Source organism: Mchenga conophoros, linkage group LG11 (assembly GCF_057382185.1).
Source record: "Mchenga conophoros isolate Kocher_MC1m ecotype Shallow Benthic linkage group LG11, M_conophoros_male_GT1.1, whole genome shotgun sequence".
In the NCBI taxonomy this organism is placed as follows: Eukaryota; Metazoa; Chordata; class Actinopteri; order Cichliformes; family Cichlidae; genus Mchenga; species Mchenga conophoros.
Window position 1 is genome coordinate 10,803,175 of NC_140536.1, and position 15,522 is coordinate 10,818,696.

At 40.3% G+C, this 15,522-nt stretch overlaps 1 protein-coding gene across 1 annotated transcript; it reads right to left on the minus strand.

Moving 5' to 3' along the window:
- Nucleotides 1-3,091: 3,091 nt before the first annotated feature.
- eny2 (ENY2 transcription and export complex 2 subunit) lies at nucleotides 3,092-7,601 on the minus strand. The gene is made up of 5 exons (XM_085290874.1): nucleotides 7,375-7,601; nucleotides 7,053-7,133; nucleotides 6,546-6,616; nucleotides 4,005-4,079; nucleotides 3,092-3,807 (listed from the first exon to the last, which is right to left on the minus strand). The coding sequence occupies exons 2-5, from the start codon at nucleotides 7,118-7,120 to the stop codon at nucleotides 3,734-3,736; spliced, it is 288 nt and encodes a 95-aa protein (XP_085147000.1). The 5' UTR covers nucleotides 7,121-7,133; nucleotides 7,375-7,601; the 3' UTR covers nucleotides 3,092-3,733.
- Between the last annotated feature and the right edge of the window lie 7,921 nt (nucleotides 7,602-15,522).

The following is a 15,522-nucleotide window of genomic DNA, read 5'->3' on the forward strand; positions in this document are numbered from 1 at the left end:
CTTTGTTGTTGCCTGACTGATTGTGGCTCATTCGGAGGATGCCACGAATCATTCTGACCATCAGCACCTGCAAAAATCTCTGCCATATCCACAGATGCATCCACCTGAACCAGCGAATGAGAAGAGGTAGTTGTTAAATCATGTTTCACTCATTGTTTTTCACAACTTTAACTTCTTTTTATTGATGTGCAGAGTCATCTGGTTACTGTACAGCTCCTCTGCAGAGCAGTTTGGGTCCTGAGCCGAGAACAGAGGGTGAGAATGTAAATTTGAAAAACAAAAAACTATATGATAATAAATTGCATCATTGGGAATTCAGTCCAATGTCAGCCTGCAGTGCGCCACAGTGCACCTAACCCCCCTTTTACTGTATATGCAAGGGCCCGGAGAGATCTGCTGATAACATTGGGATTAATGCCGGCCATTAAAACGGAGCGTGTGTGCTGGGTTGAAGGGGTGCGTTACATTTGGCCTCTGCAGCACCACTGTATATCAGCATGTTGTCACCTGAGCTGATGTCACAGCAGGTCCTTTGGCTAAGAAAACACACTCTCTGTCTTGCGTGGGCGACGAGCGCAGAGTCACTCTCCACCCGCTAATGTGCTACTAGGGGCGGGTCATTTGGAGTTCATGGCCTATGTCAGTGCAACAGTGCATCCATAACCAATTAGGTGTCGTGCATGTGTAACTAGAGAAGCATTTTAATAACCCTCGTGATAAGGTTTAGTATACGGTGGATGGAAAACCACAAAACAAAGACAACATCTAAACTAAAACAGAAATGAGCTCTCTTTTAGACTGTGGTAATTTATGTTTTATGGATACCCCCACCCCCCAGCTCTCATTGAAACACTTGAGCACACTTGTTCATTTTGTCCGGTACCCTCCGAGGACCTTGAAATGACCTGACAACCAGGTTTTTAGTAAAGGAAACATGTCCCCTCCATGAAGAAGGTCACCCCTGTTCATCCTTCCAGGATCTCTCCCCTCTGCTGGGAACAGTTTGTTATTCTGGGAAGTAAAGCAGCACCAGGCTTGTCATTACAGGATCATGGCTCTTCTTCGCATCCAAGTCCATTTAATCAAAGGACAATGTTAATTCACAGCACCAGCTGGGTGTGATTCGTGCGGCTGTGGGAAATAACTTTTTTCTTTCCCCCGTCAACTATTTTCAAGCTGTTCTCTCATTTGTCACATTTTTGTTCTGGTTCCATCTTTGAAGGGCCAGGTGTGAAGCTGCCTGCTGTGTTGATACCAAGGATTACACACTGCACATACAATTGGGCCCTCATTTACACTGGAATACAATGGAAAGCACATGTCCTAGGAATGCATATCATTTTGTTCTCGCATAACTGTCTACAGAGTAAATACAGACAGAATACCAAAGGCAAAAAAGTCATTCTTTCACTCTTATAAAATGCAATCAAAAATCAGAGGGAAAAAACTATAAAAACAATTGAACAATTAAACAGAACTCCTGACCTTCTTTGGGGATATGGGTAGCATCTCGACATCAAATGTCATCCATATAAGTTAAAAGATTTCTGAAATTCACAGCACAAAACTATTTTTGCAGCATAACTCAATTTTTTTGGAAGGTCCAGTGATCTTATAGGTTGAAAAACTGATTTTATTTCCTTCATAAAGTGCCTACATGTAGAAGACAAGAGTGCTAGGCTAGGCTAGCAGTCACCAGTTGTACCACCCAAACTTAAACCTTAGTTTCGGCCATAAACGTATGTAAATGTAGTCAAAATCTAGTTCATTCACACAGAAATCTGGATAAATGTCCTGTTTCTACCTTAAAAATGGGCATGAGAGGAACAATCTGCAGCTTTACCAAGACCTGGCTGACAGGCTTTGACTCTGCATAGCAGGTGTATTTGAAGTTAACAATGGGCTTTAAGTCAGGAAATGATTTGGTACATAAAGACATTGCATCAGTCACGTTTAATTTATAATGTACAGTGGGGAAAAGCATTATTTGATCCCCTGTTTAATTTGTTAAGTTTGCTCATGAACAAAGAAAGAAACTCTCTAATTTCTATGGTAGTTTAATTTTAATGGAGATGGACAGAATATCAATCAAAAATATAGAAAATAACACATTAGATAAAAGTTTGAAATTGATTTGCATCTCACTGAGTGAAATAAGTATTTGATCGTCCAGCAAAACATGATTTAATACTTGAAGGAGAAACTCATGATGGTAAGCACAGCGGTAAGATGTTTCTTGTAGTTGGTCACCAGGTTTTCATGTCTAAGGAGGGATTTTGTTCCACTCCTCTTTACAGAAACTCTCTGAATCCTTCAGGTTTCTTGTCTGCTGCTCGGCCACTCAAAGCTTCAACTCCCTCCTCAGATTTTCTATTGGTCTGGAGACTTGCTATTGAATTTTGTGACTCTAATGTTCTTCTTCTTTAGCCACTGCTTTGTTATTTTGGTGGTATGTTTTGCTAGAAGACCCAGCAATAACCCATCTTCAGTGCTCTGGCTGAGAGAAGGTTCTCGTCCAGCATTTTATGGTATATGGCCCTGTTCGTGAGCCCCTCAAGTCAGTAAAGCTGTCCTGTACAGAAAAACATAATGCTTCCACCTCCGTGCTTGGCTGTGGTGTTCTTTGGATCATAATCAGCATTTCTCTTTCTCTAAACACGGCCAGTTGAGTTGATCCCAAAGAGCTCAATTTTGGAGTCGTTTACATATTCACTGGCAAACTTTCAGATGGGCCTGTACATAAGCCTTCTTACTTATCCCACTGCACAAGAAGCCTGAAATAGAAATATCAGACGTTTTGTGTATTAAAATAATAACATAAAAGTAGTAGGATAAATTGCGTTATACATTTACCACTGGCATAGATGAAAATTGGATGTTGGAATGATAATATGCAAGAATTCGATTTAAAAAATTTTTTAAATCAAAGTTATCAAAGTGAGTGGATATGATTTTCTTCATGGTTTACATCATCATGATATAAAATACAATCATGATATCAGCAACTGTTTCCACCTTGTGCCCATAAAACAAGTCTGGACAGTAACTGCTTCAATCTGAAGGAATTTGTTCTAAAAATGACTTTCTCCAGTTCAAAGAAGAAAAACCTTTATTTAAACAGCACATCTCATGTACAAAGGATGACTACATAAGCAAGGTAGGTGTATTTACATAACTGTAATAGCGGGAGGCATAGGATTGGTAGAAACAACTAGATCTGTCAGTACTTTGTGTGATCAGCCACAACATTAGAACCACTCACAGGAGACGTATATAACATTGATTACTTCATTACATGACATTACCATGTTCTAATGGGAACCCTTTAATCCCAGCATGCATTTGTTGCCATCCAAACATTGTGGAAAACCAAGCATTACTCCCCACTCTGCCACACTGCAAACACTGATTGACAAAATGACAGAAAGCCCACGGCATTGACCAAGGCACAGAACGGCCAATCTGACAGAGCATCCTCGGAATGAGCTGGGACAATCCCGAGGCCAAATCCCGCAACGCACAGGATTTAAAAGTATGCACTGCCAACATCCTGGGGCCAGACAAGACAGGCAGGTTCTGTGTCTGTGGGCTGCTGTCAAAGCAGAATATTAAGGAGGTAGATTTAATGTTGTGGCTGACTGGTATTTGTCTCTGAAATGCATTAAACTCATGAGAAATATAAATCTGTATTAGGGTAGTATAGACAAGTGGTGTAATGAAACATTAATCCAAATTATGTGGCATGCTGAGCCAAGAAGCCTCTTATTCTGTGTAGAAGGTCTTTCTTCACGCTGTCTGGCACCAAGGCTGCAAGACAAAAAAAATTATATCCGTTGCTGTGAACGATCTCTGTGTCTAAACTCACACAAACACAACCTTGCCAATTTAGATCATCTAAACTATTATGTTTTCATATATAAACAATACGGGAAAAAAGGAGAGCCTAGACAGGAACTGATACTTATAGTACACACGGTTTCATTTGAATAGAGAAAGTGAGGTACCTCTGCCTTTGGGAGTGATTTCTACAACCAGGTCGTCCACAGTCACGTGCTCCAAGCCCTTTTCTTTGATGACTTCTGCATATTGAACAAAAGCAAAAGATGAGTCAGTCTCACATCAGTCTACAACAAAACACAACCGCAAGCTTCGTTCCAACATCTAGTTAATGAAAGGAGTTTCTACAGTCAAACTTTAGCTTCAGCAGCTAACCATGTGCATGCCAAGAGTGCACTGTCTTCATGTCTTCAACTGGCTTCAACAGGACAAGGGTGCTAGTCTCGCCTAGGGGAACACATTTCTATGCTCATCTCATCAAGTCTTTCAACTTTTCCTCACATTGTTTTATGAACGAAGGATGTTTTCATGCAGATTGACAACATCCAATGATCTCATTTCAGTTAATGTGTCTTTTCTTTTGATACGATAATCCATAACTGCTTCAAATTAAGAAGGATAAATTGTTAAGACAGGGCATGCACTACTGTGCATCATTAAGGCTGGGCACAGTGAAGCCTGGGCTTTGGCTGGGTTGTGCAGCGACCCCAGGTGCTTCCACCTCAGGTATAAAATGTTTATTCTAATGCTGACATTTAGCAACTTTATTACCACATGCTGTTGGGCGCTGTTATTTTAGGGTTTCTTTAATAACTTCAAAACAGACATTAAAGGTCACTTTAATGTCAATATAGTAGAGATGGCACTGGTTACATATTAATAGAGCTGGGCGATATGAGATTTTTTCATATCACGATATGTTTTTTTCATTTCAGGCGATAACGATATCTATCACGATATAAGCCAAATAACTATATTTGTAAGATTTAAATGTGCCGTTGCTCACAAGTAAAATGTGAAATAATCAGCAGCTTGTTTTTATTTAAATATTTATTTCCCATAATAAGTTCAACAGGGTAGATGTACTTAAGGAACATGAGACTTTTTCAGATAAATAAAGGCAAATATTGCAAACTACACAAAAGGCAGCCGCTAAAGCGTTTAAGTTTCAAAATAGAACAAACGAAACAGACGACTAAATTGTCAATTCCACTTAGAAACAAAATATTAATTCTAAAAATAAATCTTAGTTTGTTTTACAGAAGAACAGACAAAACTGACTAACTTTTGTCAATATCAAATAAACTGAGAACTAAAAGGAAATTCTCAATCTCTCCTTGTTGTATAGCTTAGCTTTTCAAACAGTTTTAACAGTTACTTTAGTCTGACAAAAGCCGAATGACGAATTAGCGCTTCCAGTCAGAGACTGAGGCTACGTCCACACGTACACGGGTATTTTTGAAAACGGAGATTTTCCGTTTTCGTTTTAAAAAATAATCCCGTCCACACATAAAGGCAGAAATGAAGGAAAACGCTGCTATGAACATGCCAAAGCAGCAGGTGGCGCTAGATTCCTAACCGTGCAGAAATGTTGGCCAATCAGAAGTCTAGAAGCCTTGGTGGGAAAAAGTAAACAAAGCTGGGGCATAGAAGCAGAACCGAGTCATATGTGTGGAGGGACAGTAACTGTGTGTATATGTAAGCATTTAAACACTGCAGAGAGTAGAATTAACAGTAACAGTATTGTAGAAATTCATTTCACCGAAACAATAACGTGGCGCACAGTGTGACGTCAAAAAATGCGCACACCTTTGACACTGCGTTTTCTCAGTTTTTCTAGTCCACACGTAAATGCAAAAACGGAGTTTTCAAAAATATCCACCCTGGCCGGAGTTTTTAAAAATCTTCGTTTTCAGTGACCAAAAACGCGTGTGGACGAAAGGTGCAAACGCATAGAAAAATCTGCATTTTCAAAAATACCCGGGTACCTGTGGACGTAGCGCACGCACCAGTTTATTGTATTTCCAGACTTGCTTTCGGCACAATTTACTACAAAATTTACTACTACCACTCTGTTTTTTGTCAGACTTGAAATAGCCGAAATACCTTCACACTACGGAACTTCTATGGCTCTTCCGTTTGACAATCTCTCCGGCATTGGAACCATCATCTGTTTTCTCTTCGGTCACGCTCGGTTGATTTTTCTAGTCGGCACACTCATTTCCTCCATTACCCGGGCGGTATGGTGGCTGGCTGCTTCCCAAACAAATACACATGTGCGGCTTGGCACTTGTGCTGTACGTAACAAGTCACGTGACGTGACGCTGCGGCTGTGATTGGTTCGGCTCTGCGCTACTTAATTTGGATTGGCTGTTTTTTTGTTTTTGTTTTGTTTTTTTAAGAGGACAAGAGCGGCGAGGTCTATCGCGATAGGTTAATTTTTCTATCGAGAAAAAGTTATATCGCGATACATATCGTTATCGTTCTATCGCCCAGCTCTACATATTAATATAGTTTAACCAGTCAGATTTACAGAAAAACTATATTTAAATATGCTCCAACTTTCATACAGTAATCTACATTTGTTAATATATCAGCCTCTTTAAAACCACATCACACCGCCTGAAGTTCAGTTTTTGTTTTTTTAATCCTATAACCTGACCATATTGATGTGACATTTATGATAACAACACCACTGTTCTCTTTACCTTTGCAGTGAGCCTTCATCTGGTCCTTCCATCCGCACTCAGTGAGCCTAGCCCTCAGTATCTCTTTCAATCTGTCCATAAGATACAAGCACATATCACACTGCGCCCTTATCTCCTAATGTTATGAAGTTATGAATAACAGCTGGAAATCCCACTGTTTCATATAAACACCGTCAGCTTTACAAACATGTTATTCAGAGTGATGCGTGCCACTGAAATGAAGATGTGATAAGTGCAGATACTTTCTAGTTTGAAGCATCAACCGGAGTTGAGTATTTACTGTTATATGAAATGTGTGCCTAGTGAACATGTAGCAGCCACATGTTTGCTTTACAATAGCTGGTAATGTCTTTAACTCAACTGATGCACTGAGCACTACTGACGTACTGAAACGTGACAGAGCTTGTGCTTTATAGAAGCTTTACAGTCACACATGCATGGATTCAGCTAGTTACAGTGAACAAATACGAATATATCATTATTAAGAAAGGGCTATAACCGACTCACCTCTCTCTTTCTCCCATCTCGGTCAACTTTTGGTTTATTGTTGCTCTCATTCTGGACTCCCTACTCATAATCTTTGATTTCCTAAGAACAACAAAGAACACACCGTATAGTGAATCCAGAGGAAAATCGGGCTAATGTAGCCATGTTAGTTCATTAACAACAGTAACCCGAACGTGAATGTGCGCGCGCGCGCGTTACCACGTTACACCCACGTTACTAAAGTACTTTAAACCACATTAGTTCCCATTCCCAGCATTCAGGTCTTTAAAGCCAGTAAAAATGTGAGCTTCACAACCGAAGTCAAAAGTCAACATTTACTTACACTCCGGAGAAAGTTGAATGACAGAGGTCTCAGTCTTTACCAGATTCGGTAAGCATACGCTACATCAAAAATAGAAATGGCGCTATACGGCGCTAACAAGCTGTGCTTTAAGTAACAAATATCCGATTCCACAAGAGATCCACGAAAAGAATCACAAGTTGTTTTTACTTCGCGGATTTAACCATCACGTATTACACTCCGAGAGGAAACACAGCTGCGTTCAATGGTTCCTACGCTTCGCAGACCATGCAGTGCAATACTCTAATAGGTCACGCGGCGGCGGTGTTGATTACGATATGTACTCTAATCGAAATCTGCAGCTCACTTTGACCTTTAGAGCTCCTCAGCTATTGGTCCCTGCTGCTGTATACTGTGCCTTACATGCATTTTATTAGCTTGACCTGGTCACCAGCTTTTCAAGACATGACTTGGATGGGTTAATTAGAATCAGAATGAGAATACTTTATTCCCGAAGGAAATTATGTGTGTTACAGTTGCTCCAAGACAGTAACATTAACAGACTAAACTAAGTAAATAATACAATAAGTTACAGAATTTACAAATTTAAGAAATAGCACTAAAAGAATTTACAAGTTTAAGGAATTTAGTTAAGCATCTGTTTATCTTAAAAACATGATAGCTGGTTGACTGTAGTTCGTAGTTGTATTGGAAATGCAGTTAAAAGTATTGTTTGAAGCAAGCACAATCAGTGGTATTTTGAGATGGGGCAAATAAAGTATTATTCATTTAGTTTCTATGAGCAGCATTAACTCTTCCACAACATCTCTTCAGCACAGGTCTTGTAGAAGAGGTCTGCTGCTGGAAAGCAGTCTCAAATTGGATGCCAAAGAAAGAAAGAAAGAAGCTTTAATGCTCTGCAGTTAGATGCTTTTTCATGTGTGTGTGAGAGACAGCACACACACTACTCAGACACTACTGGTCTGAGTTTGCACGTGTCACATCACACATCCAGAAATTGTAAAACCCACTACATCTTTATCACTGTATACGTTCTGATATGGTAGTAAACAAAAGTTCCAAAATAGGCTCTACTCAACATTGCAAGTACTATTTTGTATGTCAGTGTGTTTTGTGTATACATATTAGTTAAAAAAGTAGACAAAAAGTCAATATTTTTCTATATATACAATATATAGAAAATATTAAAGCTTAAATACTAAGTGCAAGTGTTCAGATTTTAGATTACAGATGAAAGTGCATCCAGCTACGAGCTAATGTTAAGCAGGGCAAATTAAAAATACAATTCTTAATCAAATTCATATTAACAAGTAATGAAAAGTATCTAAGGGAAAATGGTGCATGCAGATGATGGAGGGTCTGGATAGTAAACAAAAGCAAAGCCTGAGTGTTCTCAGTTTGGGCTCGATAATGTGACTTGATGCAAAATGAACGAGGCTTCTCCAGATCAGCTTTTTTATGGTGCACAGAAGCCCAGTAAGTGATGCCTGGTGGTTGTTTATTCATGTCTGATGTTGTTCATATACTCATTACATACCACAGTGAACATATTCGCCTGCTGTTACATCTTTGATAACACCTGAGAGACTCTGAAAACTAGATGAAGGTTTGATAACAGCCAAATTGAGTTTTTTGAGCTTCACATTAAACTGCCTCCACTTTGCGAGACGAAGAGTAATATTAAAAAGGGGGGGAAAGGAAAAAATAGTTGGAGAGTTAGTCAGAAACAGCCACTGTAAAATGACAATGCGAAACAAAGCTGGCGCTGCACAGGAGTGGCGTGGAAGCAATAATACTGGTGTCCTGGAGAGCACACATCAGAGTTCAGATGGTGGGGCCTAGAAAAATGCTTTCATGCAGAGAGTTGAAAACGAAAATGAATACCTAGTTCGTTCTTTCTGCTGAGCACAAGTGGTGCTCCAAATACCCCCAAAACACTAGCACATAGGGCATCTGTCTATTGCAATAAAGCCACCTGTGACTTGGCTGGTACATGACACTTTTTTTAAAGGTCTGGGCATCCAGTGTTGCCTTTTCTTCTCATAATTTGTAAAAAAAAAAAAAAAAAAAGCATTGCCTTTGAAAACCTTTTTTTTTGGTTCCCCCAGAGACTTCTGCAGAAATGTTCAGTTTTCTGTCTCACATAAAGACCTCTAGCTTCTGGTGAACCTCATTGGCATACATCATTTTTTTATTCCCAGCATTGTAGTAAAAAAAAAAAAAACGAAAGAAAGAAGTCATTGAATGGTCAGCCTGTGTCTTCTCCAGACTGACCTAATATGTTACATTCACTCATTTACTTTTTGGTCAGTTGCTCATTCACATATTGCAGACTTCCATTGTTGTTTTTTTATTAACCTGAACTTGGAATACGTCGGATCTTAAAAAATGTGACACCACCAAAGAAGCCCTGCTTCTCAAAAGGAGGAGCTGTAATTATCCCCACTTGTTTGGCGTCACTAATTGATCATTTAAAGTTCCCTTCTGTTGCTCATTTTACATCATTAAGCAACATTTAAATCTTAAAACAACAACAACAACATAACTATGTCGCAGAAAGGATGCACAAGCATTTTTGTGTTCATTTTGTGAAGAAGTGGCGATGCCAAATAAACTTACAACTGTTGTTCTTTCAGGCACATTGATGCATAGCTACTTTAAAAAAAAGCATCTATCTATATTTTTGATAATCATTTTAATGCAGGAGTGAAAAGCATCTTCATTTGCAACAAGCAGTGCTCCTTTTCCTAAGCAGTTCAATCTTTTGCAGCCATTTTTCTGTGCTCCCCACCTCCAGAGTTCTTTGTATGAGAGAGGAATGATAAATGGATTTAGCTTTATTAATGTAAAAGTTAGTAGAAGCCTGCAGATATAGCTCCACTGAGAAGAAATGTAAAAGTGAAGTTTTAAGGGCACAAAATGCCTTGCACAGATGAGTGAAGAAATCTAACTTTCCAATGCTAATGAAGCAGACTTGTAGAATACAAAGTCTTTTAATAAGGCAGGGGATGGAGAGGGAGAGGAGAAACAGGAAAATAAAGCAAATTCAAAGGTCATGATTCATGCCAAAAGAAGACTGCACAAATCTGATAAGATGTTACCAGTTCTTGTCCTACCCAGTCAATAAGCTGGAACTTTAGTCAGGATATGTCTTCAAAATAACTGATAAATGTAAAAAAAAAAAAAAAAAAAAAAGATTTTTCTTTCCTTTATGTTATAAAAGACTGTACCACAGCTACCACTCCAGTTCTGCTCAGTTGCTTGCATAAGTTTAACTGCTGCTGCTGTTTCCTCAAATTTAGGGGAGTCACACTCAGCCACAACTGATAGACTCTCATTGCAGGATAGACGGTGTGAGAAGTCTGGAAACCTTTTTAATAAAATGACAGGGTAGCTACAGGACCTCATGTCAAAGGCTGAGCAGGACTGTAGAAATCTTATGCCCCAGAGGGAGACTGCCTTTTGAGTTCTGACCAAGAACTGTCTAAGGGGAGAATTTAGCAGGACTCCCTTACTTGTTTGAGTGGGAAATTCCTCCCCCTGCATTGCCTTATGTCAGACTGATTGATGCAGTACCTGCTTTGGGATGAGTAATGGTCTTCTGTGTGCATGCAGGACTGCATGACAGAGAAAACCTCTCTGTCTGTCTGTCTGTGTGGGGAGCCTTGGTTAACTATCTTCTTCTCTGCTGACATTTGGTCAGTGAGATGAAAAGAAAATGAAAAGATAGAGAGGGTTTCATTGCTGCTGTTGACCTTTTTTCATCCCAAAGACACTATAAGGAGTTCATACTACTGTTTATGTTTGTAGACAAGCACATGTGCCTTTAGCTTGAGAGGGGGAGAGCTCCAGTCTCCACAGCTTGGTTATAACTTTTTTTCCCTTCCAATCAGAGATTTTCAGACTCTTTATCTTCTCTCCCTCCTCACCTCTAATACTGACATAGTGTTGGTCTATTACCACACTTATCTCTGCTGGAGCAGCCTGGGGCCGCTGGACAGGTAGCTGAAGAGATGTGCTTTGCTTCTAGCAACGCACAGGCCCTACAGGGATTTAAAGTTGTTGTTTTTTTTAAATTGGGTACCATAAGTCAGAAGATGTGGTTCAGTATTGGGCTTTTTTGAAGAACTTATAGTTCTTTGCTCAGTTTATTGTGATTCTATAATTATTTTCTTGGTTGTCAGAACTCCCGCTACATGATTGTGCTGCATCCTGAGGGTCACTGACCCACTACTGATCATGTGAGTCACCACATGAACCAAGGTGTGAAAAAAAAGCATGGGTCATTACAATCACCGGGGGTTAAAGGTGAAACCACTGTGAAACCTTGCCCCACCTTATTATGTGACCTATTGAGGCCACCTGAGGCAAGACGTGAGTGGGGGTTGAGGCAGCTGGGAAGAGATCTCAAGACTGTAGTATAAGTGGCTGATAGGGGCACTGGGATGCCATGCTTGGAGAAAAGTCTCCTGAGTTTCTCTGGGAAACCTGCTACATAAGGGTGTGTGAGACCCCAGTGTCATCCACAATGGCTAGGTGCTATGCTAGCCAATGACCCTCAGAACCACTTCCAAATGGGATGACTCCTCCCCCTGGGGGAAAATACCTGGGACTCTCTGTCATTTTTAGAACTGAAGAAGCCTCTTGGATAAGATGGGAAATGTCTTCGCAAACCTAACAAAGTCCACTAGCCTTCTTTTATCAAGCTCTCAAGACTATCATGACCTGGGTCACTGAATCTACACAGACACACAGGAGAGAAGGCATTAAAACTGGATAATTCTTTAAATGAAAAGCTGAAGATACTTCCCTGAGCTCTGCTACTGGTCATAAGCCCCGTGACTCTGTCCTAGAACTCTAAAATTGTGCGTGCAGAATTAAATTAGCTGTTTATATGGCTTTGCCTTCTAGCTGACAACCCTGCACCACCGCAAGAAGTCAATTCAGTGTTGGGTGTGCTAATAATAGTTGTACTGCACTTCATGCTTGGCATAAGGAGAGGCTGCGAGATGCAACAGGAAATAAAGGGGTGGAAACCATCTGCATTTGCCCAGTAAAAATATGTTCAAAATGTTATGTGGAATATTGAGTTCGACTAGGAGAACCATGACTGTCTTTTTCTGTGATGTCCTTTTAGCTTGGAATGCAAAGTAGTGCATTGGGGGAACAACTGTAGTAAGAGAGTCAGAACAACCAATTTAATGATGAACTCATAAAAATGTCTTTCGACGTTTGCAGTGATGCCAGAAGTGTCTCCGTTGTTCCCGTCACTCACCGAATCACCTCTGGTGTGACCCAAGTTCCAAGAGATCATTTCCTGCTGCCATCTGCTTCTCAGACATTTTCCAAGACATACAGCAAGCATCAGCACAGTCTAGATGACAGCTCTCTTACAGTTCGGTACCCCTCGTCACTCTTCTGCACAGGCATCAAAGAAATTTCCAGGTTAATGTTCCTTCTGCTCACCAATGTCTCTTTTACGTCATCTTCTCTGTTCTGTGTGTGGACTCTTGTGTTTTTTTCAGCACCCATGGTGGCACATCAGTTGCAGATTAACTGCCATAATTGCTCTTGCTTTTGCATGTCTCTGAACCCGGAGGATCATCGCTGTTTTGACCACTTTATCTTATCCATTTGTCCCAAAATCCGGCAAACTCTTCATTCCGACAGTCATGATGGAGCTCGGGATTTTTCCACAATGCTTTAACTTCAATCCAAACTGCTCACTTATATAAACCTTCTTGAATGTGTAGAAGAATAAAGAACATTATTTCTGTCAAATCACGACCCAATAAAGTTATGTTTAAAAATAGTTACTTCACAATTAAAGTTTTAATAAACCGTTGCAGCTGTGCCAGATGCTTGAATATGCACATCAGCATCAGTTTAAAGAGGTACTTATTGTTTCTGCATGTTGTGTGATGCTGCATGCATTTATTAAAGTCAAATAAAAGAATCTTCCACACAGCCAGCTGCATCAGTACTGCTGTGAGACTCTTAATTTCATTCATTAAACCTGCATGACAGCACTGTAAGAATCAGACAGTAATGTAATATGTTTAATATCTGCCTGGGTAAGAATAATATCTGTATTTTGACACACATTTTAGCATGATACAGTATGTGATCAACAAGATACGAGTCAGTGTTTGATAAGAGAAGTGAAAGAGACAAAATACGAGAAAGCTGATTTGAGATGCTGGAGATATGTGTGAGCGTACTGTTACTGAGTAAAGACACCCAAATAGAGGCTTTGGTTTACTCTGCAGAACAATCTGAACACAGCTAACGACTTCATTCTCTAAAAAATGCCTGTTATTCATCTGAATCCAGCATACCTCTTCAAATAAGCAAAACTACCTGAAACCACCCTCTGAAAACCAGAAATACACGTGACTTAGCCTGAAACAGGTGTGGTGATGACACAGTGATGACTCACAGTTTTCAGCAATTAGTAACAGTTGCAATCAGCACAAAACTGGTTACCCAAGCCATAGTTAATCACCTTGCATGATTCATGTTCTCCTCAGGGGTTAAAGTGGACCAGAACTGCATTGCAACGTTCAGTTAACGAGTTATTAAGTGTCAGGCAGCTAAACACATAATGATAACAAGTGATTTCATTTTTCATGCGTTAGGACTTTGCGTTCCTTCCAACTGACGCCAGTGACATAGGAAATTAAAATGACCCCATGGTCCTTGGCTCACACTGACTTGTCACTATCTTACTTTTTCGTTTCTCGCCCATGCTGTATGTTCATGTATGCAGATGTTAGTGAATTTTGCTGCTGTGATATTTCAGCATCTTCAGCCCTAAATCGGTGGGGGGCCCCCCACCGATGGGGGGTGATTTTCCTCCCCAAGGGTTTGACATCTTGAAAGACATACAAATCGATATTAAATAAGCCCACCACAAAAATTTAACTGTGTTGTTACTATGCACCCTCAGTAAATCCCAATAGTGTTTTTTTTAATGCAAAAGAACAAAAGAACAAAAAGAGGGTTTGTGCTGGTGCTGCGTCAGGTCTAGAGAGAGACAGGGCTCCATCATCTCAGTGATTTCCCAGGGCCTTCACTACTTCTGTCTGTCATAATAAGCAGTTTTCTTCTGTAGTTTTGCAAAAGTAACTCACTGTTGCAAAAGAAAACCCACAAGCTAGGTAAGATACATAAATTTGTTACTTAGGATATCAACACAACTTTATTGAGAACTCACTTCATCGTGCTGATTATTGAATTTATGATTTCCACCAGAGTGGCTAATCAGAATCAGAATCAGAATCAGAATACTTTATTGATCCCTGGGGGAAATTATTTTTTGTTACAGTGCTCCATTTTAAACCAACATTAAGACAAGACAGACAATACGCTAACTAAGAATAGTACAATATATACATATATATACATACATACATACATAAGTCACTTATAAATAAATATTTGGAAAAGAAACATGTGTAGTTGTAGCAGCAAACAGTGTGTTAAGTGGATGCGTTGTACAGGGAGATGGCCACAGGCAGGAATGATTTCCTGTGTCGTTCAGTGGTGCTTTTCGGTAATCTCAGTCTCTCACTGAACGAGCTCCTGTGACTGACCAACATGTCATGGAGTGGGTGGGAGGTGTTATCCAACATTGTCTTTATCTTGGACAGCATCCGCCTCTCCGACACCACCTTGAGGGAGTCCAGCTCCATCCCCACAACATTGCTGGCCTTACGGATCAGTTTATTAAGTCTGTTGGCATCTGCGACCCTCAGCCTGCTCCCCCAGCATGCAACAGCATAGAGGATCGCACTGGCCACCACAGACTCATAGAAAATCCTCAGCATTTTCTGGCAGATGTTGAAGGACCTCAGTCGCCTCAAAAAATAGAGACGACTCTGGCCCTTCCTGTAAAGTGCTGTGGTGTTTTTAGCCCAGTCCAGTTTATTGTCAATGTGTACTCCAAGGTATTTATAGTCCTCCACAATGTCAACACTGACCCCCTGGATTGAAACAGGGGTCAAGTGTTTCCTGGTCTTCCTGAAGTCCACGATCAGTTCCTTGGTCTTTGCCACGTTGAGCTGCAGATGATTCTGCTCACACCACGTGACAAAGGAGTCGACCACAGCCCGGTACTCTGTCTCATCATCCCTGCTGATGCATCCAACCACCGCAGAGTCATCAGAA

What these genes read in the sequence shown, in the direction of transcription:
- eny2 (XM_085290874.1), bottom strand. Translation starts at nt 7,120, where the DNA reads ATGAGTAGGGAGTCCAGAATGAGAGCAACAATAAACCAAAAGTTGACC. An exon ending in GATGAAGGCTCACTGCAAAG is followed by an intron (nt 4,080 to 6,545) that starts GTAAAGAGAACA and finishes TTCAATATGCAG; the next exon opens with AAGTCATCAAAGAAAAGGGC. An exon ending in AATCACTCCCAAAGGCAGAG is followed by an intron (nt 3,808 to 4,004) that starts GTACCTCACTTT and finishes TTTGTCTTGCAG; the next exon opens with CCTTGGTGCCAGACAGCGTG.